Raw genomic sequence first — 27,372 nt, forward strand, 5'->3', positions numbered from 1 at the left:
CTGGGAATTTTAAAGCAGTAGCAAAGCGCAGCTATCACAACATACCTTACATGGATGGGGTGGGTTTTGGAGGTTTCCTATTCTCCTTGGCACAACCCAGCAGCCAAACGCCCCTGTGCCACCCATCAACGTCCCCATTTCCTGCAGCAGGATCAGTGCCTGGTGATCCTCCTGCAAGCACTGCTTATGAAATCACTGGTTCCAACTCCTTATGCCAATACCAGGTATGGGGCTTCCCGCACCCCCAGTCTTACACCTCCTCACACACACAGCAGGACCCGGGAGCTCTGCTGCAGAGGCAGCAGTAACACGGAGCCATCTCCTGGTTTCCCATGGAGAAATGAAGGTATTTCTTCCCTCAAGCTGCGAGACGACTGCACGAATGGGTTTTCTTTGTGAGACACCCACTTTCTCCCTCCTCCCCACCCTGTATCACCCTTCCACCTACCGACAGCAGCCCTGGGTCAATCACCATTACACTCTGATACTACGCAATGCTCTTCAACCACCAACTAGCCCAAACCTGGGCTCCCACACTGAATATTCATGAGTGAGGGGGAGATGGAGCAAAAGGCTGGGCCAGCAGCTGTGTGAGAAGGGGAGATAGAACAGGAGAAAAGGGAGGGATGGAGAGGAATTGCAGGGAGGATGCAGCACCAGAGGGTCAGAGCAAGCAGCACAAGGTGAGGGTGGAGAAAGCCCCATCTGAATGGAGAAGCACTGAGGCTGCTGCTGCTGGCAAGGGGTGATGGAAAAGGACTGGCCCCATCTGGTCCCCGTGTCACGCTGTCCCTCCTCCCGGTGCTCTCTGGCAGGCATGTGCTCCTGACAGGCTGCAGAGCTATTGATGCCATTTGCTTCTGCCCTGGAGGCTTTTTGGTGATGGAAGATGCCTCTGTTAATACAAGGGAAAGCAGCAAATGTCTGGAGATGTTAAAGAGAGGGTTCAGGAGATTGATTCGGCCACTGTCGCTTTGCGGCTGGGGGTGTGGAAAGGGTTAAGCACAGGTTTGCTTTGGGAAATGGGCATCCACATGGCAACAGAATTGGATCAGCTGGATGTGAAGCCACTCTGCTTGGTCCCCGACTGTCCCAGGCATCCCAGTGTCCGGCATTGCCTCCTCCTGCCATCACTCATCTCTGTGCCGCTGCTCACCGGAGCCATGGCTGTGAGGAAGGAACAAAGGGGGAAGATGGTTGTTCCTCCTCCTAGAGACGTCACGGGTGAGAAGGAGCAAAGCCGTGGCAGGAGGTCAACAGGGTTTGGGGATGCAAACCTGAGCAGAGATGCTCCAGGGAGAAGCAGCCTCTGCCAGCCACTGGCTCCAGCAGCAGCATCAGCTCCTGGCTCCCTGCACCTTGATCACAGCCCCCTTGGACCCCTCATCTCAAGCAAACCCTCTCCTGGAACATCCCCATCAGCCTCCAGTGGTGCTTCCTCTACCACCAGCAGCTCTTGGGTCCTATCCCAGTGCTTGTGCTGGATTTGGCCCTGCAGTGTCTAAGCAGAGGGGTTCAAGATACAAGCTTCCAAAACACCGTGATGCCAGGAAAAGTTACACCAGCATCACCTCTCAGCCCTCCGTGACAGTTGCCATGGATCAGCTTCTCCTAAGGCCAAACCATCACACCCAGCAGCTCCCTTCCCCAGAATCAAGAGGTTTGTATTAAGAACCAAGCTGCCAATGTCCTCGGTTCCACACAGGGTTATTTTCCCTTTGGGAATGCCCTCTCCACAGCCAGCCCAGCCTTAGCAAATACTCCAAACACCAGCTGAGCTGCAAAGGCAGCTTTCCCCCTCACCATGCCCATGTTGAAGGAGGAAGGGAGCAGAAGGAGGTGATGGAGCTGCCTCTCCCCATCCTCATCCCCAGCCTGAGGTGGCCTTTCCCATGGAGGGATGCACCAGACGTGGGTGGGCATTTTAAACATCAAACTGAAGACCTAAAAGGAAAGAAAAGCAACATTTCCAGGAATGCTGAAGTGGCTCCTATGACACCGCTGCTGGAACAGGAACATTTGCCAGAAATACTTGGTCTTTCATCAGACACAGCAATATATTTAGTTTTATGTCTCTTCTGTATCTATCTTTATTACCCAGAGCCACTTCAGCTCAGAAACCTGCTCTGCCAGGGGGATCCAGGGGGATCAGGGGCTGGTGCAGGGACAGGGTGAGCCCTGCAAGCAAAGTGCTGCAAGAGAACAACAGCAAAAAGCTGTATTTCAAGTTACTCAAAGCTTGGCGGTGGATCCATTGGAGGAGATGTTTAATTCTCTTCTGATTCAAACCAAATCCAGTTACTTTTTCCTCCTGGACCCATCTAAATGGTTAATCCATTTCCGTCAAGGGCATTCCCAGGGAGAGCTGGTGGCTTGCAAGGTGAGCATTAGGGACCAGGAAGACACCTTTCTGGGGGATTCTGTCATCAGTTCCTATAGGCACATCATAGCTGCATTTTGGGCAATACACAACCAAGGGCTTTACCCTTCAGCTACCAAAACCGCTTCTGACACTTGCCATGCCATTCCCTGGGACATGGGTTGAAGTCTTTTCTCCATTAGGGCATGGACCTGGGCTCCACCAGCATATGGGGGCACTGATGAACAGAGATCAGCCTTCATCTCCCCATTTAGGGGTATCACGTACCATGGGGAGGACAGGAAGGGTATCCCCAGGTCCATGAGCTCCTGCCCATCACATTCTCGCCATGAGGCAGGCTGAGGGACAGGAGAGCTCGGGCCATGCTGTTTGTGATGTGCCACTGCAGCTCCAATGGAACTGGAGGCTGGAAATCCTGCACTTCAAGTGTGTTCATGAAGGAGGCTGATGCTGCAGGAGGAACTGTCTAAAGCAGCCTGGAGGTGCTCCACGAGGGCATGAGACCATATGCAAGTCAGTGACTCTCCCTTGTCGATCCCCTTCTCTCCGACCCAGTGGGTTTCACAGCATAGGATGGGATGGAGAGCAGGAGATGTGCATGAAAACAGGGAGACACCATGTCCCTTGGCTGGGGGCACAGCCCTGCTCCAGCAACCCACAGCTGCAGGAGCCGGAGGGTGCAGAAGAGCATCTCTGTGTCACACGGCACCTATCCCTGGCCTGTGCTGGCCACCACATCCAGCACCAGGGCAGGGCAAAGCAAAATGCCTTCTGTGATATTTGGGACGGGCTGGGGCCAAAGCAACTGCATCAGCACTGACAGAAGGGGCAGGAGAAGTCACCATCATGAGGCACTCCTGATTGAAATCCCCTTATTAACTGAGTCCCATTCAGCTGCAGGGCAAACTGCCTGTGATTAACCCTTATCCACTGCGGCTTGATTTGGAGGGAGGGAAGAAGGGGGGAGATGTTTCCAAACACCATTGAGAGGAATCTCAAGATCTAAGTGTCATGTTGTTTCCCTGCAGGGATTGATGGGTGACTCTTGCCCTTGCATGGAGGAGGGAACAGCTTTCCATGCAGTGCATCACAAGCAGGTACAGTGCAGTTAGGATTGCCATGCCACCAAGGCAGCTGAGCACTAGCAGCTCAGGACACAAGTGAGGCAGCAGGGTAAGTTATCAGTGACAAAAGGCACTTGTCCCCAAAGTGGGGAGCTGACCTGGGCACTGCAGCTATAGGAGAGCATCAAGAGGGAACCTGTGATGGGAACCTGCAGTGGTTTGAGCTGTCCCTGCATCCTTCAAGCTGCAGAACTGCTGAGAAGTGTCATCTCCTCTCCTGGATCCCTTGTGCCTGGTCCTGCTCCTGGTGAGGGAATACCCAGGTTGCCCATCCAGCACTGGGCAGCACACAGCCAACTACAGAAGGGGAACAGGGATGCACAAAGCATTCCTGAGCCTGCAGAGCGCTGGGATGGTCCCCAACAGGAGAGGCAGGGCCTGAGCATCCCCCACCACCACCATCATGGACCCAAACCCTTGGACTGAGCACTCAGACCAGAGACAGAGGTTTCCCTGCCTGTCCCGATGCTCCTGCTCTGGATGGAGGCACTGACTGCCAAGTGAGCCTCTGGACCCCCATTTTGCAGCCAGCCCCTATTAAAACACACAGAGCACATCCCCAGGCCCCACAAGCCTCCCAGGGCTGGACATCAGCAAAGCCCATCCCAGAGCCCTGCACATCTCCACTGGGGCAATGCAATAGGATGACCAGCCTGCTGGGTGCCCACTGCCAGTCAGAGCTACCCCATCACTTTGGTTAATCCCCGTCTATCCCAGTGCTGGTTTCAAAAGCACCACATTGGTCTCCATCCTCAGCATCCTCAGGTCAGCCCATTGAAGCCAGCAAAGCCCCAGCAAATAAAAGGTGGGTACTGGGCTCCCCAAAACCACTTTGGTGCTGCCCAACCACTTCCAGGCTGGGTTTGGAGCCCTGCAGCAGCTCTAAGCCAGCGTGAAGAGGGTGACACCTTCCCACAGACCTGCCCCTGACAAGCCCATTCCTGTAACGTGTTTGCACTTCCAGCATGTGCCAATTAAAGGGGTGTCACTGCCAGCACCCAGCTGGGGTGCAGAGCTGGCTCCAACCCAGTGAGGAACAGCATCGCTCTGCCCTTGGGTACTCAGGAAAGCAAACAGGGATCTTGCTTCAGCTTCCAAACCCCATTTCATTCGCAGATGTAGAGCTATGGAAGGTGAGGGGGGACTCGAGCTGACCAGGGTTCCTGTGGTCCTGGTCCATCCAACTGAGCTACACAGGCTCTGTAGCCGTACACAAGCAAAGGACCAGTGATTTTGCTGCTGGCAAAGGAGCTGCTTGTTTAAGGAGCACCTCAACATCACTCTGACTACAATGGTCACCAAATAAACCAGGGAACCCAACAATGTGCAGTGCCACAGACACAGCAGATGTTCAGCAGTGATTTTACAGTCAGTGAGACCTACCAAAACCACCCGGAGATGTCAAGGAGCATCTTCCAGCCACAAAGCTGAGCCCTGAGCATCCCTCACCCCAGCTAACACCACTAAGAAGCCTGCAGATCTCAAACCCGATTCACTCTGCAACACTTTTCTTCCTACCCAGCTCATCCTGCAGGGTAGGAAGCATTCAGAACCCACCTGAGGTGAAAGCCCATGAGGAGATGGAAAACCTACACCAAAGCTTGGACCTTACATGAAATACCCATGACCTCTTTGGTTGAATTCTTCACCCAAACCAATGGGCAACTGTGGTTTGATTTACAAGGGTGATCACAACCATGAAATAAAACCTGGAGTTAGAATATTCATGACCAAGCCACACTCTAAGTGGTCAGGAAAGGTTTGTTGAATACATTCGAAGAATTAATACATAGGAGAACACTGCAATTCCCTCTTTGCTCGTCCACAAACACAGAGAAGATAAATTCATTAGATTAATATTTGTTGAGACTTATTAGTTTAGCTCTAATTTCAGGATCAGATGGTATGTTCTGGAAGCTGAGAAGCAAGCTCTAAAGATTCATTGAGCCTAAAACATGGCATTAAAGAGCAATTGAAATCCTTGCCAAGAACAAAGTCCATGCTAGTTGATGCTCTTAACACCATTCTCCCACCGACTGGGACATCAGCCTCTTTCCTTACTCACTCAGGGCTCAGACTTGGGGATATTAAAGCAAATAAGTGGCTTCTTCAGCTGACTCAATGGTGGGATGCTCAGTGCATCAGACAGTACTGGATCCCTCCCCAAGCGCATGGCAAAGCACCTCCATGCTCAGCTGATGGAGCCATTCCCCAGCTTCTGCCACTCTACAGCACTTGAACTAGCGGATGGAATTCAAGAAGTCCCCACCAGTGCAACCAAGCCATCTCCTGTGGGTAGACAGTGAGAACAAGGCAGCAAAATTGCCTTCTCCAAGGAGACAGCCTTCCTGAAACAGGGTCACCTCCCAGTTTTGATGGTGGCCTCTCTGAATGACACTCGTGAGACCTCAGAAGAAGGTCCAGATGATTTAACATCATCATCTGATTGAATTGAGCAAGACTGGGCTCATCTGAGTGGTGTTCTCAGCATCTGAGAACCAGAGTGAACCACAACCCCTTTGCACCAGAAGGCTGCAGCAAAGCAAAGACCTTGCACCCAAGTTGGGACTTCCCTGCATTTCATTACCACCACTCATCCAATGAGCCCAGGAACTGCAGTTTTGACATGATAGGAACATGAACCATGGCTGCTGATCCCATCTCAATCTCCGTTGCTCCATGCGTGAAGTCCTCCAAGCCCCTGGAGCCAGGAAAACATACTCCATCACAAGGAAGACTTTGTGCAGCAAAGATGACTTCACTGCGTGCATCAAGGAGCTGGGAAGAGCAAGAAATACCCACTGTAGAGTTGTCCAGTGAGATCCCTGCCCCAAACAGCTCCTCTAAACAGGGCTGGATGGTGGAGAGCTTAACTGGGCCATGGTCTGCAAGAGGTGGGGAGAACCTGGACCCATCCCTGAAGGCAACCTGGGAATGACACTCCACTTGGAGCTAATAACACGCTTCATTCCCTGCTCCATAAGAAAACTTTTTAGGGAGGCACAATTGATTCTCAAGTGCTATTATCTCAATTAGAGCACTGAAAAAGCCGAGGGCCATGTTCTCAGCTGGTAGAAGCCATGGGAAGACCTCAGTGGCTCCACACCAGCTCAGGGGGAAAGAAAACCCCTTCAGGTGATGCTGTTGAGATACCAGCTCCCTCCCCAGGGCTCGCATGAGGCATCTTCCTCCCACACCGTGTTTGCTTTGGCCTCAAGCTCCCCCTTCTCCTGGCTGGGCAGGTCAGAGCCCTCAGCAGTGGGGAGGGCAGGAGCATCACCCCGAGGGGTGAGCCCTCATCCCATCTCCGCGCTGCTCAGGGCTGATGTGCGCCCAGGCAGCTGGCGGGGGGTGACCCCCGCGGGTCCCCGCGCTGACAAAAGGCCTCTCTGCTCTCCGCCTAAATGATTTAAATTCTAATCAAACATCATTTATAGCACATCTCGGAGCCATCTCCCGGGAGCTGGTCCCACGTGAGCCGTTGCCAGGGCAACCGGGGGGTCTCATTTCAGAAATGTCAGATTGCATTATTGTCTTCACACTTCTCTGATAACCCGGTGTCTCTCCTGCTACCACCACCACCACCAACCCCCCCTTCCCAGTCATCCCCCTCCCCTCCTGGTTTACCATCCCGCTCCCAGGAGGAAATCGCTGGCTCCGGTTCATTCCCATCCTTCCCGTTGGGCTCTGCTGCCTGGTCTGTGTTGGGTTATTTGGGACAGAGAGGAAAAGGAGGGCTTGGTTTGTGTGGACTGTGGTGGTGTGGAAGGAGAGATGCTGCCATCATCTCCCCCTCTGCATCCTCTGGTGGTACCCGGCATGCCAGGTTGCCACTGGGATGTATAGTGTTGTCATCCAAAACATAAAGGGACAAGGGTGGACAGAGTTCAGAGCAAGCTTGTGTGTCTGCCCAGGTGAGCCCCACTCTCCTGCAGCCTTCACAGGGGATCTTCCCTCCCAAAGCACCTCCCAGCACATCTGAAGCAGATTGTCCTGCACCCACAGCTTCTACTGCCAGGGCTTCACAGCCAGCCCCATGGCAAAGGTGGGCACTGTGGCCCATAGACACCTTCTGGAGCATGGCTGTGCTCCACAGTGCTCCCCTTGGAGATCATCACCTTGATGGTGGCAACTCAAAGCCATCGTCCTGTGCTGTGAGAGCTGCCCTTGGGTCAGTTGGAAAACAAGCAGCATGTAAAAGAAGAGCACTTTAGCACATGGAAACTTCTGGTGATGATCCTGGGCAAGTTCTTCCAACCAACCTTGCTTCTAGCAGAGCTATGGAGCCCAGGTCAACACTTGCTTCATTACTGCCTTGTAAAATAACATACGACAACCACTTGGCCATGATCTACAAACTATCCAGGGCAGAACCCCCTGCCCCTTGCACAGCACCATGTGGGAGCAGGCTGAAGCAGCTGGACATCATCAAATCATCCAACAATTTTCACTAAGGTCACAACCACACTGAGCCAAGCTCCTGTATGACAGAGTCAGGTAAAGTAACCACCAACAGACAAGGAGAACAGTCACCAGAAAGAGAGCACTGACATCTAGCATGAGCTGGATCACACAAAGCTCTCTGCCCCATCCCTCCCCAACTCAGTACCTTCTCCTTGGTATGGTGGTCCCTCCACTTGCTCTTGTTGCTGCCATCACAACCAGGACATACTGCTTCTCCTTGGAACAACTGAACTCAACCCCAGGAGCCTATATAAGCTCCAGTTCCCCTCATTCCCTCATCTCCTGAAGGCATCTCCAACTCATCGCAGCCAGCTCTGCTGCTTTGACCTCCTACAAGCTGTGTCTACCCTCAAGGTCCACCTCCACCTGCCCTGAGGTCCTTCCCTCCAGCTCCCAAAGGATGGTGCATTGACACCATGGTTGGCTGATGAACCTTCAGCGGATCCCGCGCAGCTCCAGCACAGCTATAGTTGCCATATGCCAGCAAGGATTGTCCATGGAGCTGCTGGGAATAATGTCCTGGGGGAAACCAGTCCTGTTTCCAGGACTGGGAAACAGGAGCCAGTGATGGTCCATGACCCTGGGGCAAAATTGGGGTGCTTTATGATCACTCTGCTGCAATTTAGGGGTGCTGGGGGGATAAGCTGTGCCCAGGGTTGGATTTCAGGCTGTTTCCTGATATGAGGGCACACACTGTGCCTGCCTGTCTCACACCACCCCAACACTCCTAATTCCCTTCTAACCCCATTTCCCTACATCCCACCCAAAGGCGATGGAGGTGGCCCCAAGGAGCCGGTGCCATCCCAGGTGCTGGCATGAGCCCTCTGTGCTGTCCCACATCCCTCCCTCCATCCATCTGGAGGGCTCCTCGGCTGTCTGATAAACCCCTAATGAACCTCCCAACACCGCCTCTTCCCAAAGAACAAACCAGCCCTGGCCCAGGCGGTTAATATTGAACTGAATAAGGGCCATAAATATGGAAAATGGGACTTTTAATTAAATAAGCAGCTTTTAAAAGGGCCCTTGGGCCAAGGAGACTTTTGTTTAAATATGATTGATTTGACATGTCCTTTCCCTCCCGCTTTCCCTCGTGCTCTCCCTCTCCTGCTCAGTGCAGGGATGGGAAGCAGGTTGGTGCAGTGTGGTCCTGCTGTAGGACCCACTGCCCCAAACCCTGGCTGTAGCCTCCAGGACACAGGTTTGGGAGTGCTGGAGCGCTTGGGGGGACACCCAGGGCAGGGTCAGCCCTTCAGTTCATTGCAACTCATCTGATTTGAAGCTCTAAATCAGAGCAGGAGGTTTCCCCTAGCCGCCTTTACCCATCCCAGCAGGATGTGGCCTCTCCCATCCACACAACTATGTGTTTTCCACGATGTAGCATCCCTCACAGAAGTAATGGAGGGGAAACTGAGGCAGGGAGAAGGGAATGACCTGCCAGGTCAGCAGCACAGGCAGGGGAAGGGACTTCACCCAGTGCATCAGTGCTTCATCCCCCCACATTTCAGCACACACAGATGCTTTGGCTGCAAACGTGCACTAAAACCACATCTTAATGGCTTTGCTGTTCTTTGGCATTTGGGTGTTACTCGCTGTAGCAAGCGGCACTAATTGCTTCTTACTCACCCGGGCGTTGCAGTGCGATGGGAGCAAGGGGTTTATGGAATGCCATGGGCTGCTGGTGGCACCAGGACCTTTCCAGGCCTGTGAAGACCCTGAGGATGTGTTGGGATGCAGGTGGCCCTGCCTCAACACATCATGTCCCCCCCTGGAGCATCTCCAGGCTATCAGACTCTATAAGGAACAGGAGTGGGGTGAAGTAATGGGAGGCTGATGGTCAGAAATTATTGGGAAAAGGTGGAAGACTGGGAAAAGGACCAAAGAGGATCATCACTACATCACCATATACACCAGGACTGTGCCCACACCTGCAGGAGAGGATGCAGCATCCATTCCCTGCTTGAACAGGGTGCAGAGAAGCTGGAAAAGGAACTGAGAGCAAGAAGGGATGTCCCCAAAACTGAATGGCTTTGGGCTGAGGGACAGCTGCAGACCAGAAGAGGCAGCCCAGAAGGGCTGGAAGCTGGTCCCAACCTGGGGAACACTGCAGCAAGGGATGCTCTCAGCTGCCTCCTTCTCTGTATTTCCCACTCCTGGTTTCTCCCATCCATCCCGTTGATGCTACACGCCTTGGGAGCTCCCTTTGCTCAGTGCAGCCATGGCAGGTCTCAGCTCAGAGCACACAGGTCATTATCTCCACAACCAACTTGGGAGAAGCAAAGTATTCCCTAGACCTGGACCTGTTGCTTTGATGGGATTTCATGAGTGAAGATGTGGAGATGGCAGGATAAAAAAAGAGAACACTGACTTGGAAAAGAGCAGGTTAGACTTTGCATCATATCTCAGTGTCCTCAGGCATCAAAATGCCCAGCCACGAGGTGCCCAGAAGGATGGTGTCCTCAGTGTGGAGTCAGACTCTGCTGCTGGTGGGACCTTCCACTAGACCAGGTTGCTCCAAGCCCCAAAGGACATCGCTCCTCCGAGTCCCGCTGGTCCCTACGGATGCTGCGGATGCTGATGCTTAGGGGTCGCAAGAAATCCCACCCCAAGCCCCAGGCCGGACAAACCGAAGTGCTCAGCCCCAACAGCCTCAGCAGCATTTTTGTGTATTCAGGCTCAAATTAAGCTCCCATGAGCAAAACAAGTGACACAGAAGTGAGGGATGCATCACCTCAGGAGGTCTGATACCACAACGGGGCTGCTCTTGGGGCCAGGAGGCAAAAGGCAGTGCTGGCCACGGCAGTGCAGAGATTTCTTTTCTTTTAAAGGGATGTGGTTCTCCAAACGGGAAAAAAAAGGGGAAAAAAAAGGGCCAGTGTTTGCAGCCAACACGTGTAATCTGTTGCAGCCCTTGTCAGACAAAACAGTTTTGCCGTAAGACAGCGATTCCCAGAGGGGAAAGGGGCGAAGTGAAAATACTTTATCAGCTGCGTACATATGTAAAGCGGTACCCTGGTTGCAAAGCAAAGCCTCTTTCCCTTTGAAAAGCTGGGAAGGGAGAGCCGGGAGGCGATTTGCCTGAGAGTGGGGACAGGAATGACACAAGCACAAAGCGGAATGCGGCAAAGCCCAGGCCTCCCTCCTAAACCAGGCTTATCTCCCCATCAGAGCAAAGAAACTGCCTCGCTGTGGGGACTATGTGTTAAACAAACAAATCCAAACAAACCTGAGATGTGGCTCTGGTTGGGAAACTTAAAATACACCCGAGGTTTTTAATGTACAGAAATATCATTGAATTGAGCTGTTAAGAGCAGGTTGCACCAGAGTCCCTGGGGTCAGCAGGGAATGTGTCCATCGCCCCATGTTGGGTGGTTTCTGAGATGAGGGGAGTCACATCCCTGCTTTGATTTAAGCAGTGATCCTCAGGCAGGAGCCGCCAGCTCTGAATTCAAGGTCTGTTTAAAAGGCTGGGAATACCAAGACCTGGACACATGGCATAAATCATCCCGTGGGTTCATTGGAGTGGACGCTGCCGGCAACAAGTGTGCTGGCTGCTGGGTCTCCAGTGGAGGCTTCTCCATCCATCCATCAGCGAGAGACCTAGAAAATGGAAGTATAAAATGAATGTCATGTAGCAGCTCCCTGTCACCATCAGTGAGACACAGAGTGGGACAGCCTGCTGCTGCCAGCCTGGGGGGGACACAAAGTGCCTGGCTCCATCCCGGGCACAGCCAGTGGGATGGAGAGCACAGGGAAGGGATGAGATGCGGGGTGCTTCCCATGAATGCGGATGCACAGGGGCAGGAGGGAGGTAAGAAACAGGATGGGGGGAGGAAGGGGAGAAAGGAAAGGAGAAGAAAGGGAAGGAGCAGAGGCGGTGGGGGGGAGAAGGAAGGAGCAGGCGCGCGTGTGCCCATCTGGGCGATGCATCACATTGAAATTGTCCTGCATTAAAAATTCACCAGCCAGTGAATTTCCAAGGGATTTGTAGTAATTAGATGACAAAATGCTGGCAAATCTCAGGCTTGCCAAAGATGTTACTCAGGGGTCAAAGACTCGACACTTTTGGCTGGGTAATTTGTAAGTGTCAATCACACTCAGTCATCAGAGAGAAAGGAGAGATCTAAGGGCTGAATCCTAACGAAGTCCAAGGCTCCTGCCTGCTCCTGCCTGTGTTGCCTCTACCACCCCCACTGTGGCCACCCTCAGCTCCAGGCACACTGGCCAAAGCACAGAGTGGGGTGAGGGGTTCTTGGTTATTTTAATCTTAATAATAATAAACTCCCCCCATTTTCCATTTTTCAAGTCCAATTTCTGGAGGGAGAGGTGCCTGCTCTGGTTTGCAGCTGCCTGGGGATGATGTGCCTGTCCTGTTTATCACAGACTGGATTGGGATGGAAGAGACCTTAAAGCTCATCCAGTTCCAACCCCCTGCCACAGGCAGGGACACCTTCCACTAGAGCAGGTTGCTCCAAGCCCCTGTGTCCAACCTGGCCTTGAACACTGCCAGGGATGGGGCATATCCCAGGGACGGGGTCTATGTTCCTGCTGGGGGATGTAGGATAGAAAGTTGCAAGCCCTGAATCACTTCTGACTCCTGGTTAAAACTGCTCCTCGGACAGTCCATCCTTCTATTTCCCAGGGCTTGCTTAGCCCAGGCTGACACATGGAGCTGGGTTTGCCTGAAAATGAAACTAAACCAGCTCCTGCCTGCAATCTGCCTGTTTCTGCCTCTCTGTCAGGTCTTACAGAGCCTTTGCAGCCATCAGCATCACCACATGGGTTGTTTGTGCCTGTCACCAAGTCTCCAGCATGGGGCTTACTTTGCCAAGGTCTGGCTGGAGGGATAAGGCTGAGGTTAAGCCTGGGCTTTGCTGCCAAGGGACCCCCAGAGGCAGGGTATGGCTCCATGGAGATCTCGTGTATAGCTGGGACTGAGATCTCTCATGGTGCTTTGGGTGAAGCTTATTTTGCATTTTGTGGTCTGATTTCTAAGCTGATGAAGTAGAAAACCTTTGGGCTGATCAGAAGGCAGCACCCAAGCACTTCTCCAGCCCCATCAGCAGGACAACTGCTAACATGGGCTACACCTAACTCTGGAAAGATTTTAGGCCACCAACACTGGGAGAGGCAGGAGCATGATTTCCTCTCCATCTCTCACGTCTTACAAAGCTGTCCTCATTACACCTGCTAAATCCCACCCCCAGTTTTGGGCTGTGAGGAATGGTTTAAGCTGTAGGGAAGGGATGGAGTGATGTAGGGGTCCTCCAGCCACCAGCTCTACAGTGCTGCAGCCGCTGGGGCATCAAGAGCATCCCTCATACCCCAAGATAAAACACTGCATACCCCAAAACCACTTCCCAACACACTTAAATAAGCCAAGTCACAGAGGAGGGGAAAGAAGTCACATTTGTTTGCTCCATGCTACCCAGTGTGCTACATTTTGTGAGCATCCTCAATCCTCAATCCAGGGAGAGGTGAGCAAGGGGAGCAGAAGGGCAGGAGGAAAATTGCCTTTGGCCAGAGTTACTGTGGTTGCTTTCAAATCCACTGCAGTTCTTTGCTGTAGGACAGGTACCTCAGCCAAGCAGCAGCACGGTGCTCTCCAACCGTTGTGCTGCTCTATATAAAGGAGCTGAGGGGACTGCAGAAGTGGCTGTAGGTTTCTCCTCAATTTAAAAGTCATTTAGCAGCTGCAGAACACTGCCTGCCAACCTCGCAGGAGCATCCTTCCTTCGGCTGCTCATCACCTGCACTCTGAGCTTCTATTCTGTGTATTTAAATAGCCCGAGATCTGCAGGGGTGCTTTGCCGTCGTTTTCTTAATCTTAACTTTATCTAACATGATCTTAAAATGCTGTTAGAGGAACATTTGTCTGGTGTCTGGCACTTGGGAGCCGTTCCCTGTGAGCATGGGCAGCACCTCATCCCGGTCAGAGCCTGCTGCTGGTAGACGAAGACCAACAGCCCACCTCACACTCACAGGCTGGGCACGCTCATGCCCATCAGCATGGTCCCAGGGCTGGAAGAGAGCTTAGTGTTCAAGGCCGGGTTGGACAGAGCTTGGAGCAATCTGCTCTAGTGGAAGGTGTCCCTGCCCGTGCAGGGGGTTGGAACTGGATGAGCTTTAAGGTCCCTTCCAACCCAAACCAGGCTGGGATTCAGTGATTCTAATTACAGGCTGTGGAACATAGGATCCATGCTCCTGCAGGTCCAAGCCTGGCCACTGCTGCCCCACAGTGGGATGTTGTCCCTTCTCTGGGTCCCCCCCATTGCTGCTCTCTCCTGGCACCGCTTTCCATATCCCACTGATTCAGGTCACACCATGCACACACCCAGCGCCTGTTCATATTCTCTCTGCCTCTCTTCCCGGCTCCAGTTTGGGGTGAAAGCCTCCCTTATTAGCCAATTTGGATACCTATTTACTGTGAATTACTGAGCCTGATTATTATTCATGAATGGTTAAGTCTGAAATCTCAAGCCCTGCCATGCGATTTCTCTCCTTCTCCAATGCATATATTTAGGGAAAACAGGAGGCAGCATCTCAGTCACACCCAGCCACGCTCCAGAGAAAGGAAAGCTGCACGCTTCTTCCTCAGTCTCCTGGTGTATTTCCCAGGGAAGAAGGTGGTGGTGGAAGCTGGAATGTAGTGATGGTGCTGAACGCTGGTCATGGTGTGACTTGGGGTACCGGTATCAGACACATTACGATATTAAGGAGAAGCTCGTGCTTCCCAAATCTCCAGCCAGCATCCCAGCCAACCATCCCTGGGGGTGGCTGCAGCCTGGGATGATGGCAGTTTGTTGCTGTCCCCTTCCATGGTGGGATTATCCAGATCAGGAGTCATCTTGGCTGTGATGGAGCCTGGCTGATCCACGGCCATTGGATGGCAACTCATCCAACCCCTTAGACACAGTGAGACTATTTTAATGCTGGCTGCAGGGAAGGGAAAGGAGGTTTCTGTGTGAGACAGGGAAACGACGGGGCAGCAGCAGCAGCAGCATCCCTTGGCCAATCCTCCAGCAAAGGAGAAGCAAATGGGGTTTGCAATTGCAAAGGGCTGGTGGAAGGAGGCAGGGAGACAATTGGGAGCTGAAGAAAAGCCAAGCCCTGAGTGCCAGTTAAAACAGGAGTTTGCTCAGTAGGGAGCCTGGCTGCTCTGGAAGGGATGTGGGAATGGGCATGGAGCATGGCTGCTTCCCCTGTGCTGTGCTGATGGGGAAACTGAGGCAGCAAGGGAAGGTCTTTGTCTGCCTTTGCGCTGTTTCTTCCATCTCCAGGGAGCAGCCACCAAGGCCCTGGGGTATTTTTTCAAGCTGAAACCCTTCCTGTGTGTTTCCTGCTGCAGCTTGCTCAGGAAGACAACTTCCAGGATGCACAGAAACTGCAATTCCCACCTCTTGTGAGACAACGAGCAAAGCTGGTAGAGATGCTGAGCAGAAGGGAATGGCTACCAATGCCAAAGGCAGACAGAAAGGTTTCATATCCCAGAGCTCCCCTGCATGGAACCAGGCTGGAAAGCTGCAGGCATTATGCAGGGGGATGCGAGCAATTCCTGCAGCCCTTGCCAAGGGCTGGTGAGTGGCATCTACAGTGCTTGCTGTGAAGAGATAGGCTTGGCCCTTCAGTGCTTCCCAGAGCCTCGCTCCATGGGGCACACCTGGGAGGAAGACTACAATGGCACAATGGGAATAAAGGGATGAGAAGAGCTGAAAATCATGATCCAGTAGGCAGGATCAGTGCAATGGTGATGGAAAGAAACCACCCACAGCTGGGCAGAGGAATATTGTAAGAAGCAGCAGTTCAAGCCCATGGCTCACAAAGTGGGATGCGACCTTCCTGTCCACGGCTGCACCGAGTCCTGGGCTGAGTCCCATGGGACAGTGAGAAAAACCAGCACAGATCCTGGCCTAGTTTTCCAAAGGCCATGAGTCATTTTGAGCAACCAAAGAGGGCACCGTAGCACAGCCTGGCTCTGGGAGCAGTGGGAAGCATCACTCAGCAGAGACACCCAGAAGCAGGAGAACTCAAAGTGCCCAGCAAAACCAGAGCCCAAGGGATACCCATGGGATATCCTCTCCGCATGGAGTTGCTGGCTGTCCCCTTAAGTAGATAACAGCCCACACAGGCCTCTGGCAACAGGCAGCAATAAAGTAAAGCTAGTTTTACATTAAAACCCGTTAACCCTCTAATTCAGTAAAAAGGCTCCATTTGAACAATATCCTAATCCAATTCCAGAGCTGGCCCCGGGGAGGGGGATACAGCGGGTGCCTGGGGAACAGTCACAGCCGCTGCAGCTCCCACCACCACCCAGCTCAGCGGGGTCTCACCCTGGGTGAAGCCATCACAACCCTCTGGGGCAGGGGGCTTCACCCTGGGGCCTGCAGACCCCATGGGGACCCTGGAGCAGACGCCAGGGCTTGCAGGAGACAGGACTGAGTGTGAACCACTGGTTTCAGCTCTCTGATGGGGACAGCATGTGCTGAGCCGGAGCCCAGAGAGACTCCCCTGAGCCCCGGAGCCTGAAATAACCCATCCAGCCCCCAGGACAGCCAGAACTCCAGCTCTGGACCTGGGTAATGACCAGGGGCAGAAGCTTGGAGCGGGCTGCCCATCCCCTCTGCCGTCAACACAACCTGGATACAATGCACCCACCCCAAAAAGGACACCAGAGCAGATGAGCATTGCACCCTACAAGTGCCTAGGGCACACCGGGGTGCACGAGGGGTGACACCAGCCCTGTGGTGTGAGAGCCAGCACAAAGGGGACCAGGGCTGCAGCTCATCGTAGCCCAATTACAACCATTAGTGTGCAGTCATTTGTTACAGATACAACCTCTCTGATTTAAAAGAAACTATTATCACCCCTGAACACAACTCAGCGCATTGCAATGGTGTTCAGCTGGAGAAGCACTGCCAAGGTTAAGGACCAGTGGGAGGCTATTTCCCAGGTTTAACTACATGGACAGTTTAGAGTTTGCATTATTTTATCATTAGGATTGTTTCAGATGAGGGGGGAAAGAAAGAAAGAAAAGGCAGTGGGGAGTGATGGATTTCCTGCGGGCCTACTTAGGCCTCCATTTGAATGCAGGGTAATTAGCAGGTATTATGCTCATTTGCAGAAGATTCCCCTTAAACCCACTGTAATTTTAGGGGTGCATGTGTGGGATTCTCAATCCATAACAAAGAAGTCGAGTCTTTGCTTGTGGAGTAAGGAATTAACTCCAACTGTTCTCCAGAGCTGCAATCAGCACTTCCATAATTAATGTATGGGCATCTCTCTCTATATATCTGTATACACCCAGCTCACACACACACACACATCAAACAGATTTCCTTGATACCACATTGCCTGAAATATTCACCAATGTCAAACTGCTCCACAAGATAAGTATCATTAAGGGAAAAAGAAAATCTTCATTATGTTTGAAGGTACGGGGCGGGGGGAAAATACCCCCTCATGGATGTTTTCCAGCCTGTTTCCAGCCTGGGAAATAAACTGTTTTAAGACGTATCAAAGGGTTAAATTAATTTTCATTAAAATTTAGATTTGAGAAGGCTCCCTCTCTTCTTCGCTCCCTCCTCCCCCTTTGAACGTTTGACTGGCAACCATTTCATATTTCAATCTCGGCAGAACAAATTGAATTAGCTGTTGAAACCAAACTCTGCTCTGTTCTCTAAAGCCTACATGCTCTGCTTGCGCTAATCCTTTTCGGCGCCGCTGCAGACCTCAGAGACACTCAGCAAGAAACCTGCCCCGCCACAAAAGACAATGAAGGGAGAGAGGGGGGGAAAAAACCCCACAACAGGAAAAAACCCCCAGGAAAATCCAAGCCCAACCTGCAACGCTGCAAAGCTTTGCGTGAACCGGGTGATATAAAGGCCTGGAAGGGCCCTGCTTGGCTCCTCCATCCTCTGTGAGGGCTGTTGGCTGCATTGATCCTTGGTCCTTCACCCCTGGGATGCTCAAGCCCCGTTTCCCAGTGGTGATCCCCCAACAGGACCATCGATGGATCCTGGCACTGCTGCCCACTGCACTGGCACAGATGGCAAAGGGAGTGGGGGAGCTGCAGAGGGAGAGGGGATGGGAATGCCACTCACCAACATGGAGCGTAAAGAAGAGAAACCCAAACTTGTCACTTTTTCAGCTGGCACAGACACCCCCTTTGACAGCGATACCCCTGCCTCAGTTTACCCACCCGCTGCAGGGCAGGGCGATGCGCTGGAGCTGCCATAAGTGTTGTACACCACAGAGGGGGCACCCCTGAATCATGGGGGTCTGGCCCCTGAGCCAGCAGCAGGAAAATCTGGTGATGGGGACTGGGAATCTGCTCGGAGGCTGCAGCATGGTTTGGGGAACCAGCACGGGGTGTTAGAGCTCTGGGTGCTGCGCAGGAGCCCTCAGGCTCCTCCTGGGGACTGCACAAAGAGCTGGGGAGCCTTGAGCCCACCAGTGCTGAGCCCCAGGTCCTGTGGGAGGACTGGTTATGGGAGGCTTGCAGAAGAGCTCGGACAGGACACATTTGTAAGGACAGGGCTTGCCTGGTCTCTGAGCAACACTGCGTGCCCTGTCCCTGCTGCGCTGCTCCATCCCTCCCTAGCTCCATCTCTATCCCTCCCCAGCTCCATCTCTATTCCTTCCCCAGCTCCATCCTAGGGCTGCCTGTTGGAGGTGGTGTTAACAGCACGTCCACCTAGAGGCATCCTTAAATCAGAGCTGCTCCAAGGGAACAAATGTTATCTGGAAGCCCCGGCACTTACTGCAGACACACTGCATGAAGCAGGCAGTTATTTAATCCAACTTGGATTATTCCTGTGGTCACGTAAGCACCTTCCCTTTCATCAGGAGGGCCCTGGCGCTGTGCTCGTGCCCGGTGCTTGCGGCAGCCCAGGAAGGCAGATGTATTAGCAGGGTTATTGGTGGGCTCCGGGCACAGATGCGTTCGCTATTGAGGCAGCCAGCAGTGTTGTGGGTTGAACAAAAGTCTGGTAATAAGTAAGGTTATGAGCATCCCACTGGTAGGTGTATTGAGAACCGCCTCGCAGCAATAGGCAGATATTGCTGAGAGGAAAACAGCCTCGCCAGCAGTAATGTGCATCACACACACAAACACACGCCAGCGAGCGCGGGGCAGCTTCCCAGGGCTGGTAGAGAGAACACCCCCAACACCATGGGCTCATGTGCAGCACCCCAAAAACCAGGTGCTGGCACCTGGATGAGATTTAGGAACTGGTGTCATTTCTGTGGCTGTAAAAGCGGGAGCCAGAACATGGCAAATCATTCCCTTAGAATCACAGAACGGTTTGGGTTGGAAAGGACCTTACGATCATCCAGTTCCAACCCCCTGCCATGGGCAGGGACACCTCACACTAGACCGTGTCACCCAAGGCTCTGTCATTTACCACTTCTCTGGGCAATCTGTGCCAGTGTCTCACCACCCTCACAGTAAAGAACTTCTTCCTTATACCTAACCTGAACTTCCCCTGTTTCAGTTTAAACCCACCACCCCTTGTCCTATCGCTACAGTCCCTGATGAAGAGATTGTGTTTAGCAAACACACACTGCTGGAGGAAGCACCACAGGGTCTTTCTCCCCAGCACGGAGGAATTGTCACCCCAGCACCTTCAGACACCTCCCTGTGGCAGCACGCCAGCGTGATGCACTTGTCTCTCTCAGCTCTGCATGAGTTTCTCAGCACAGGATGGTGTTTCATCACTGTGGAGGTGGGTGGTGAGTCCTTCAGCGGATGGGAAAAGGGGGGTAGAATGGGGTTCAAAGGGATCTAGGAGCGTCCCTGGTGGTTTTATTGCACTCTTCCAGCTGCTGTGGCTGGTGAACAGGCTTCCTACCAGCAATCCGTGGCCACAAACACACAAAGGAGATCTGTGAGTCTCTCACCATTCCTGAACCACACAGGGGGTCTCAAAAGGAAGCTGGCTGAGCTGCACGGTGTTTGCCCATAGACAGTTATTTCACCCTGGCTCCCCTCCTGCTAACCTCTGCCATCCCGCACTCTCCAGCCCCAAAGATGCTACTCCATGAAGACACACGCCAAGGAGGAGCAATGCCAGCCAGCACTCGAGATGGCATGAACAGACCTTGGGGTGCATGGTGCTATGGATGGAGTGAAGCCATGGAGGCTGCTGGTGCGAGCAGGGGAAAGGCCTTTGCCAAACTACGTCCTTCATGGTGGCAGCTGCAGGTTGGTCTCCAAACAGGAGCTTTATATTTTTGGCTTCCCCAAGCACAGAGAGGGCCAGTTTGCGACTTCACAGCGATTTCTGCTGCAGCAGCAGTTCTGCTGGCTTCCCTTGCAGCAGAGCAAACCACTGGGGAGCACGCACACACAAGCAGTGCATGCACTCACTTCCACACAGAGCCTAAACTGAGCCCAGATCTCGGCTGTACCCCCTGAGACCATGACTATGAGCCTGCAGGGTGAGAGGGAGCAGAGGCAGGATGGGACTCTGGCTCACAGGCTGCTGAGCCTTTGTAATGCCACCTTCTCCTCCTGGCACTGCTGATGCTGCAGCAGCCCATTTTGACCTTTAGGGCCAGCTTTGCCCACCACTGCCCTGGTACCCACCTCACCAGGTGCCAGGCAGCTGCTACATGGCCTCGTCCTTGTTGCTCTCCTCCTCTTCCAGATGCTCCAGGATTTCATTCAAAACCTCCGACTGTTTTCTCTTCTTTGGGGAGTCTGTCCAGGCCCAGGTGGTAGCAAAGGGGATAGAGGAGAAGAAGAAAAGCAAAGATTAAAATCTGGGCTACCTCAAGTCCCCTTCATCCCACTCTCTGGTAAAGCCACTCCACTATCATTTACTTCTCACCAGGCAGGGCACCATGGCTGGAGGTGTGACTCCATACCTACCACCCATGCTTTGCTGGAAGCATCCAAACAGGCTCCTTGGTGATGCCAACCCTTCCCGTTGACCCCAATTCACCCATTTCCTGTCCAAAAGTGACTGTTGTTGGTGGTCAAGACCAAACCTAGACACCATCCTTAGTCCAACAATGCTCTTAGCACACAGACCTACCAACATCCTTGCTGAGACATCTGATTGCTGCCTGGCCCCGCAGACCACCTTGGCTGGCAATGCATGAAGGTGAGAGGCCAGCTCACGCCCGACAACTGGGACAGCGATGTCCCTTCTTTGCTTCTCCTGCCCCACACTAACAGCACTGTCCTGTGACCCTCCCAGCACCATCTGGGCCCCTCACTACAAGAAAGACATTGAGGTGCTGGAGCGGGGCCAGAGAAGGGCACCGGAGCTGGTGCAGGGCCTGGAGCACAAGTGTGACGGGGAACGGCTGAGGGACCTGGGGGGGTTTAGTCTGGAGAAGAGAAGGCTCAGGGGGGACCTTACCGCTCTCTCCAACTGCCTGACAGGAGGATGGAGCCTGGAGGGGGCTGGTCTCTGCTCCCAAGGAACAAGGGATGGGACAAGAGGAAACGGCCTCAAGCTGCACCAGGGGAGGTTTAGATGGAGATGAGGAACAATTCCTTCCCCAGAGGGTGCTCAGGCATTGGAACAGGCTGCCCAGGGCAGTGCTGGAGTCACTGTCCTGGAAGCGTTCACAAACCGTGTAGACCAGGCCCTCAGTGCCATGGGTTAGCAGTGGCCTTGGCAGTGCTGGTGTAAATAGTGGACTTGATGATCTTACAGGTCTTTTCCAACCTAAATGATTCCACGACTCTATGATCACACCCCTGGAACCACTGCGTGTACATCCCTCCCTATGGATGCTACAGCCAGTGGGAGGGCGACAAACCCCCCAGCACCCAAGCGAGCATCCCAACAGCACCAAGGGTGACACCACCATTTGGTCCCTGTGCTGAGGCTGAAGTCGGCTCTGCCTCTTCTTCCTCTCCATAGGGAAGCAGTGCTCTCCCCCTTCTTCCCCCCCAGCCAGCAGCTCTGGCTTGCAAGCAGCACATGGAGAACAGCTGTTTAAATCCTGCTTTCAGACATCAAAAGCCTCGCTGGGTTTCTCAAACAAACAAACATACCATAGGACTAAAGAAAAGGTGTAAAATAAATAAATGGAACAAGCTGTGCATTTTCTTTTAGTATTACAGCTGCTGCGGGAGATAAACAACAAGTAAATGTCACAAAACATCAATACAGAAGAAATTAACCTGACAAAAGCTCACATCCCCCCCCCCTCCACCTCCCCCCTCCAACAATTCCCAACAATTTTGCATTTCTGGAGTTCCCACCTCATGATTTTAGTTTTCAATTAATTCCTTGTCAGAGAGCCAGAACCTGCCTCCCTCCCCTGGGGGCTGCAGGGATGCGGGTGCTGAGCTCCGGGGAGATGAGGCAGACCACAAGGTGCTACCCCGAGAGCCTCTGGTGGCTCTTCCCAGTTCAATCATCCATAGGCACAAGGGACAACCCACTGCCAGTGCAGCAGTTCTCCCTCCCCTTCCCTCTGCCCTCCCAGCTCCATGTCAAGCCTCATGCTCAAGGCTTGGAAATAGCATCACACACGGTCCCAGCTCCCAAATCCACAGCAGGGAAGAGAGTGTCCCCCACTTGACAGCCCTTCAGACCCTGAGAGCCTCCATGGACATGATGATGGGGTTGCACAGTGGAAGGGGTGCTGAATGAGGGAGGATGGATGAGTGCTAAGGGAGCATCCCTCTGCAGTGCGGTGCACCCATGGGACTGGCCCTGCATGGAGATGATGATGGGGTTGTACGGCAGAGGGGGTGCTGGATGGGCGATGCTGGGCGCTAAGGGAGCATCCCTAAACAGTGCGGTGCACCCATGGGACTGGCCCTGCATGGAGATGATGATGGGGTTGTACGGCAGAGGGGGTGCTGGATGGGGGATGCTGGGTGCTAAGGGAGCATCCCTAAGCAGTGCGGTGCACCCATGGGACCGTGGCACAGACAAGAGGCTGGCAGGGCAAAGGGCCCCCACCACATGCTCGAAATTCACCAGCTCAGCCGCAGCACTGCCTGGGGAGCACTGGGAGAATCCCCCCATCTTCCTAATAAAGAGGAAAAGGGGGAAAAGCCCAACGCAGGAGGGTGGGGAAGCAAATTGCTTCGACTTCCGTTGTGCTGCTCCAAGCTGGTTAAGGTTTGCCCGCTAAGGATCCAATTTGCTTCCTTTAAACAAAAGGCAAAGCCGGCGGGGGTGGGCCGGGAGGGGGATTACCACGGGATTAGAACGTGGCAGGGTTGTGGATGCCATGCTAATCCTGCAGGGTTTGGCTCTCCGGCTACAGCATGTGTTTGCATTAGTTACAGATGCTCTCTGAGAGAAAAAGAAAGCTATAATAAAAGAAGAAAGGAGAAAAAAGGAAGCCCAAAATGCTGGGAGGTGAGGCTGTAATGCAGCCGAGAGGTAAAAGGAGCAGTTGGGGGTCTGTGGCTCAAAAGGAGGGACAACCTGGATAAGGGGATGGGGATGAGGAAGATTCTTCACACCCCACCAGGGAGTGCCCGATTGGAGCCTGCCCTCCCCTGCAAACCCTCTGCTTCCAGCAAACAACTAAATAACCAGGGGTGAGCTGCAGCGGGGCTCTCTGGAAACGCTCTCACCACTGAAATACAAGTGCCCCCTCCTCACACATCCTCTCATTCACCCGCTCCGCAGCCTCCACATCCCCTCTTTCCACCCCATCCTTCCTATTAAAACAACCAAACCAAACCCACAAGTCATTCCTTCCCCTTCCCGCGTCTCGCACCGAATTCCCCATCTGTCAATTTAATTCTTTGATCGATGAGAAAGAGCAGGAAAAAACGGCCCAGCACAGCTGGTTTCCCAAGTTAGGCCTGGCAGGATCCCGCCAGCCCCGCTGCTGACGCCTGAGTGCAATGTTTGTGAAGCGCAGAGAACACAAGTCAATAGTAATTTAGCTGGATTGGGAGCAAGTACCTTCCCCGCACGGACTGAGGGCTCCCGGGAGACAGGGAGCACGCACACACCGAGGGGATGGCTGCTCTGCTCATACATCTTAGAGAATCATAGAACCACAGCCTGGTTTGGGTTGGAAAGGACTTTAAAACTCATCCAGTTCCAACCCCCTGCCACGGGCAGGGACACCTTCCACTAGACCAGGTTGCTCCAAGCCCCGTCCAACCTGGCCTAAAGCAGGACAAAGGAGAGAGACCTTGCAGCAGCAGGTCCCATAAACTAACAACCTATGGTGGGATGCAATTAGAACTCCAAGAAAGAGTTGTTTGTTTGTTCTAATAACAAACCTGCCTCTGGATGAACAGAAGGTCCACTCAGAAAAGAGCAAAAAGCCTTAAATCTCTTACAGACTGTGCTTGGAGGCAGGAGGTGTAGGGCTGCAGCCCCAGCATCAGTGGTGGGCTGTGGCTCCCTCCTGACAGCATCACTGAAACCATCTCTGGCAGCCAGTGGCCAGTTCTGGGGTCCTCACCATCTCCTGGAACATTACAAAGACTCAGAACAAGCCATAAAGAATGACCTGAAAAACAACATGAAATGGGAAGGATGCCCATTCTGGTTTATTGCATCTATTAGATCTATTGAAAAGATATCTCAGAAGTGACTTGATTGCCATGATGAACACCTGCACAGAGAAAAGATTGAGGAGACCAGACCCCTCTTTAACCTAACAAATAAAGCAGGGTGAGACTTGGGAGCTGGAAGCCAAATCTCTAAAAATGGTGCTGAGAAATAAGGTGCATAATTGTAGCAGGAAGTAGTCAGTGGTAGGACACTTCTAAGCCAAAAATGATGGATGTGACACTGGAGCTGCTGGGTGAGGGGCTCTGGCTGCTGCTACTCAAGACACCAGCCTGGAAGACCAAGGTGGCTCTTTCAAAGCTGCTATGATGGCACTGAGATGGAGCAGGATGAGCTCATGGCTCAAGTCAACCTTGCCATCCAACCCAGGTCACTGCACTGTCCCACTGGACCCAAGTGATAACAACCCCCAAGCTTTACAGCAATCTTCTCACCTCTGGTGTCACTCTGCAGCCTCTCCTACACACAGAGCCACCACATGCTAACCACGGAAACATCTGTGCATCACTGTTGTGCCTGCAGCTAACCAAAAACTTCAGAGAAAAGAGGAAATGGAAGAAGAAAAAGAAGGAACTTTTCAACACAGTCCAATTCCAATTGCATAGAACTTGGGAGAAATGTGTCTGAAAGCCCTGCGAGATGGGCAGGCTCAGTCCTTTATCCTGCTGTAACCCTTTCGCCTCTTCTGCTATGTGCAAAGTCCTTGGTATGCTCTCCAGTTGCTTTTATTCCTGTGGAATAACAAGGAAAAGGGCCAGGAGCAGCAGAAGCCAAGTGTTAGTTACCCTGTACAGATGGCACAGCACTGCCAACACTGCTTGATACAGACAATGCCACCACAGCAAGACCAGCCTCTCCAAACAGGAGCTTGTAGTGTTGGTCTCCATGTCCAAAAGGATCACAGAAGACTTTGAGAGAAAGAAAAAATAGGAGAAGACTCTCCCATTGGATGGCAACGCTCAACCCTGTGAAGAAATTTGAGGCAGGAAATGAGGAATAAGCTGAGTTGGATGGTGGGATACGACCCAGCCCATCCACCACACTATACCTTTTGAAGGTATCTGCCTCTACATCCTGCTTCTCAGATGCTGCTGGCTGGGCTTGGCTTGGGGAGCAACAAGAGGACAGCAGCAACTGTTCTTTTGGTGGCAAAGAACAGCTGAAGACACCAGGGACCTTCGTCTTGACCCTGTTTCCTAAGCCTTGAACATCCCAAATTATCTTTTCTCTCCCATTCCCAGCTTGGTTCTTCCAACCTGAAATAAGGGACCTTTGCAGCCTGCAAAGCGGTGGGAAGACCCTTACAAGTCACTCACAAGTCTCCCACTGAGGTGGGAGAGGAAACTCATTGGTACATCCATGAACAGTATGGGAATGTCTGAGCTGCTCCTGTGTCTTATGGGCAGAGAAGGATAGTTGGGGCTGGAAATGGGTATATATATGGGTATGTATAAATGAAAAAGTGAGCTTGGTTTCTGGTTGACAGAAGACATTCACTGCATCACCAGTGAAACGAGATGTGAGGTCTCAGCCCGGCTCCTCAGTAGGCTGCAGGGGCAGGGAGGACTCAAGGCAGGGTGACAATGCTGTGTGCTCCATCCTCTCCATCCCAGCTCCATGTGGGAAAATCAGCCTCTGGCTACACTGGGGAGGAAACACAAAGGAGCATCCCTACGGGGGCAGAAGGCAGAGTGGTAGCTGCAGCTTTTCCCTCTTTATCACTCCCACAATTGCTTTTTGCACACCCACAGCAAAAGGGACAGGGTGCAGCTCCCTCCCCTCCTCAGGCTGCTGCCCATCCCTGCCAAAACCCCCTTGAAATCAGGAGAGAGCACTTCCCAAAGAAAGAAAATCCCACCATGGAACTCCAGCCTGCCAGTGCAGCGTGGCATGGCAAAGACCTCATCCCAGTGCCCACCAGTGTGCCCCAGACAGGCTTTGTTATGGAGATGTGCTCCTGGCAGATCTCATTCTGCTGCAGGATTAGCTACCAGCAGTTTTGCAGCAGAGGATGTGTGTGTGCACCAGGCAGGGCTGAAGTCATTGGACGTTATTTCTCTCCCCTTGAGACAGGCTGGAGCACAGTGATGACTGCTGCCTTCAAGCACATTTTTAGTCCCTAAAGATGGGGAGTGATAACCTTGCTCCTGGAGTTGCTGCAGCTCCAAGGCTGCATTCCTCCTGGGATGTGCAAATCCTCTCCCAGAGTCTCCACCTTGGTGAAGAAGACCCCAGACAAGGCGGCTGGAGCAAATGCAGACTGGAATCAGGAGCAAGCTGAGCCTGGGGAAGGTGGGAGGTGACAGAACTCACAGGCAGCATCTGCTGCGAGTCTGCAACTACCAGAAAGCCAAGACTGTTTGTTTTCCTCCTAGATTAAGCAGAGTAGAAAGGGGAAAAGGAAATCCTGAGTATAAAATGGGGTACACGAGACATCACATCTGCTACCTTCTGCACATCCATCCCCAAGCTGTGCCCATCCTCCTGCTGCCTCACACATGCCCTCAGCAGCACGGCTCTGCCCCCAGGCTATTACCCACGTCTGGACACTCTTTTTTGGCACCACATTGGAGATCAGCCCATGGATTCCGGCACATCCCACTTTGCTCCACACCTCTCCAGTTGTACCCACTCTCCACCCTTCCACCACCAAACTGCAGCTTCCCAGCCTGTAACAACCAGCGTTGAGCACACCAGTTCACAAACAGGAGGCTGGGTCCCTCTGGAGTCAGGCTCAGTAAATAAGCAGGACTTGCTGCTTGTCCATTCTCAGCCCCACGACTGCCTATGCCAACCCCCAGGACGATGGGCATGTGTGTGCTGGAGAAGGGAGGCTGGGAGGGGATGGAGGAGGAACAACATTGATCCCCAGCTTAGCCCTCCAGCCCAGGGG

The 27,372-nt window shown here is 52.9% G+C and overlaps 1 protein-coding gene across 1 annotated transcript in view; it reads right to left on the bottom strand.

Annotated features, from left to right (window-relative positions):
* Positions 1–11,197: 11,197 nt before the first annotated feature.
* RBM19 (RNA binding motif protein 19) overlaps positions 11,198–27,372 on the bottom strand; it is a 69,463-nt gene continuing 53,288 nt past the window's right edge. The window contains exons 24-25 of the mRNA XM_030501671.2: positions 20,552–20,665; positions 11,198–11,565 (exon numbers count right to left, since the gene is read on the bottom strand). Of these exons, the coding sequence (XP_030357531.1) occupies positions 20,574–20,665 (92 nt within the window). The 3' untranslated portion in view covers positions 11,198–11,565; positions 20,552–20,573. The remainder of the gene's footprint in view (positions 11,566–20,551; positions 20,666–27,372) is intronic.

This window comes from Strigops habroptila, chromosome 11, assembly GCF_004027225.2.
Source record: "Strigops habroptila isolate Jane chromosome 11, bStrHab1.2.pri, whole genome shotgun sequence".
NCBI lineage: Eukaryota > Metazoa > Chordata > Aves > Psittaciformes > Psittacidae > Strigops > Strigops habroptila.